Below are 2742 nucleotides of genomic sequence, written 5' to 3'. Positions count from 1 at the left end.
CTACCTATAGAGTAGTACTGAATCCTTCATATCTCCAAAAAGTCTTTAGTTTTATCATATTGATAAAAGAAAGATACAGCTTTACGATTCTCTCCGGAAAAAGCCGAGTTCCTGGAGGCGCGCCGTGGGCGGAGCTAAAGAGTGAAGAGCACTTGGGCGCCGAATACCAACAAAACAGACATTTGATGCCGTTTCACTTAACATCTGCAGTTCTGAATCATGACTGGGATCTTTTATAGCTGGGACCGCTCCATCTTTCAGTATCAAATGATGTGCAAATTCAGCGTCGAACTGGGCCTAGTTTATAAAACGTTTGTCATCAAACACACTTGTAAAACTCCATTGCTGCCCCGGGAACTGTATCCACTGTTTACATAACGCTGGGTTCTTTAGGAAGCTGAACAAAGTTATCTGTCCCTTACAACCAAAAACACACTTCTTTGGATTGGAGACATTCTTAATTTTAGGAATGAAACTGGATATACCAAGAGGATTCGAAAAGCTGCAGCTGCACAAGGAGCCCAAACACAAGCTCCTGCCCAGCGGCCACCTATGAGACTGGCAACCTCACGCCAGCAGGACCCTCTGATGGCCAATGTTCCAAGCTCAGCAGCTGATAGCACCCCTCCCCAAAGCACACTTGCTGCCCCTTTATCTCCTGTTAGCACTCATCAGCCCTCCAGCACCCCACCTTCTTCTAGCAGCTCCACTGTAAACAGCAGCAGTGCACCTGCAGCATCGAACTATAGCCCTGTGGTGAACTCTCCTCAGCACTCTACTAAGCAGGATGACCCTCCTTCATCTAAGTAAGTAATTTCCAGCATTTCTAGAACTTAAGAGGATCCACTGGTTGTGTAAAACATGAGGTACTGGATTCAAATTTGTCTTATGGGATCATTTTTCCCACCCAGGGAACCAGAGGTCCCAGCATCTGTGCCTTCATCAGACACTGCTGCCCCAACAACTTCCATTCCGAAGGTATTATTATTATTTTTTAATTCTTTATATTTGTTAATTTAAGAGAATTACATAGATTAATAAAGCAATATCACATGGGCAAGAGTAGTTAAGATTAAATATGGATACTTCCATGAATAGAATTAAGTGATTTCTTTTCTTTCCCCCTCCCTTCTATTTGTTGTCTAGGGATACCATGTCCCAGTAATTGGGAAGCCAAATATGCCTCAGCATCACATGCATAGATCAGGTAAGATAATATCAGCACAATTTCAGGTGTTTTTTTTTCTGTAGACCTCTTAATATTTAAGGTTTTGTTTTTTGTTTTTTTTAGGGCAGCCAAGGGCTAGTGGACCAAGGCCGTCTGGAAGCCGTCCTGCATGGGATCCGTAAGTATCCTGAAGTGTATTCTTAAAAGATTGAAATTTCATCCAAAAGAGACAGATTCTTCACTCCTGTTTATTTACCCTATCAGGTCCTCAAGTAGAGGGAGAGCTCCTAGTGAACGACCACCAAGAACACAGCCTCCCCCAGTACAAAACCTTCCTCCTGTAGTCCCTCCAGTGTATGTGCCTCCTGCTCTTTTTCCTCCTCCACCACATCCTATGCCTCAGCCACCTGGTGGTGTTCCACAGCAGTATCCCATACAGTATCCTCCAGGACAACAGCCTCCCCCTCCCTACAACATTCCGCCACCTGTATTTCCACCTGTCCCACCAAATGTGACCGCTCCATGGGTGCCTCCTGGTGCACAGCCACCTATAGCCAACCCCATCTCTACTATGCCAGCAGCACCTTTTCTATCCAAGGAGGAGTTTTACCGTCAGCAGCGTAGACTGAAGGAAGAGTAAGTAGTTCAAACATATAATTAAAGGGTTACTCCACCCCAAAATGAAAATTTTTGTCATTAATCACTTACCCCCATGTCGTTCCAAACCTGTAAAAGCTTAGTTCGTCTTCGGAACACAATTTAAAGGGGGCATAACACACAGATTCACCCAATCTCATGTTAATCTTGAGTACCTATAGAGTAGTACTGCATCCTTCATATCTCTAAAAAGTCTTTAGTTTTATCATATTTATAAAATAAATGTACTGCTTTACGATTCTCTCCGGAAAAAAACGAGCTCCTGGAGGCGCCCCGTGGGCGGAGCTAAAGAGTGACGAACACTTGAGCGCCGAATGCCAAAAAAACAGACATTTGATGCCGTTTCACTTACCGTCTGCAGTTCTGAATCTTGACCGGGATCTTTTATAGCTGGGACAGCTCCATCTTTAAGTATCAAACGATGTGCAAATCCAGCGTCGAACTGGGCCTTGTTTATAAAACGTTCGTCAACACACACACTTGTGAAACTGTTGCTGCTCCGGAAAAACAAACTGCATCCACTGTTTACATAACGCTGGGTTCTTTAGGAAGCTGAACAAAGTTATCTTTACCTTACAACCAAAAACGCACTTCTTTGGTTTGGAGACATTCTTCCCGAACAAGTCCCGTGCAGCGCTACCACCGGATGAAGCGCGTTGATGGGCGCGATCTCGCTCTCACTCTGGTCGATGCGTGTACGGGCGCGCTCTTCCGGGAGAAATGCCCATATAAGGAGTTCCACCCTCATCTACGTCATGAAGAGCCACGATCGAAAAAAACTCTCCGAAACTTGTACGAACCCAGAAGTATGATTCTTGGCACAGAAATACTCCGTCATACATCCAAATTGTTTTTTGAAACTTTGTCCATGCTTAGCATGAGAATTAACTCTGAATGCATGAAACCCCCCCATCCCC

The 2742-nt window shown here is 44.6% G+C and overlaps 1 protein-coding gene across 1 annotated transcript; it reads left to right on the top strand.

Annotated features, from left to right (window-relative positions):
* The first annotated feature begins 465 nt into the window (after window positions 1–465).
* Window positions 466–1828, top strand: LOC107588117 (E3 ubiquitin-protein ligase RBBP6-like). Its single transcript, XM_016276127.1, has 5 exons — window positions 466–806; window positions 912–978; window positions 1147–1207; window positions 1292–1346; window positions 1433–1828. Exons 1-5 carry the CDS (start codon window positions 553–555, stop codon window positions 1806–1808), a joined length of 813 nt encoding a protein of 270 aa, XP_016131613.1. The 5' UTR covers window positions 466–552; the 3' UTR covers window positions 1809–1828.
* Window positions 1829–2742: the final 914 nt, after the last annotated feature.

The sequence above is a fragment of the Sinocyclocheilus grahami genome, unplaced genomic scaffold (assembly GCF_001515645.1).
Source record: "Sinocyclocheilus grahami isolate Dianchi unplaced genomic scaffold, SAMN03320097.WGS_v1.1 scaffold98.1, whole genome shotgun sequence".
In the NCBI taxonomy this organism is placed as follows: Eukaryota; Metazoa; Chordata; class Actinopteri; order Cypriniformes; family Cyprinidae; genus Sinocyclocheilus; species Sinocyclocheilus grahami.
The sequence above is the reverse complement of the archived record's forward strand: the minus strand, read 5'-3'. Positions and strand labels throughout refer to the sequence as shown.

Bases quoted from the DNA above. Each gene is read 5' to 3' on its own strand.
- LOC107588117 (XM_016276127.1), top strand. From the start codon at position 553: ATGAGACTGGCAACCTCACGCCAGCAGGACCCTCTGATGGCCAATGTT. The intron at 979-1,146 runs GTATTATTATTA...TTTGTTGTCTAG, and splicing joins CAACAACTTCCATTCCGAAG to GGATACCATGTCCCAGTAAT. The intron at 1,208-1,291 runs GTAAGATAATAT...TGTTTTTTTTAG, and splicing joins GCATCACATGCATAGATCAG to GGCAGCCAAGGGCTAGTGGA.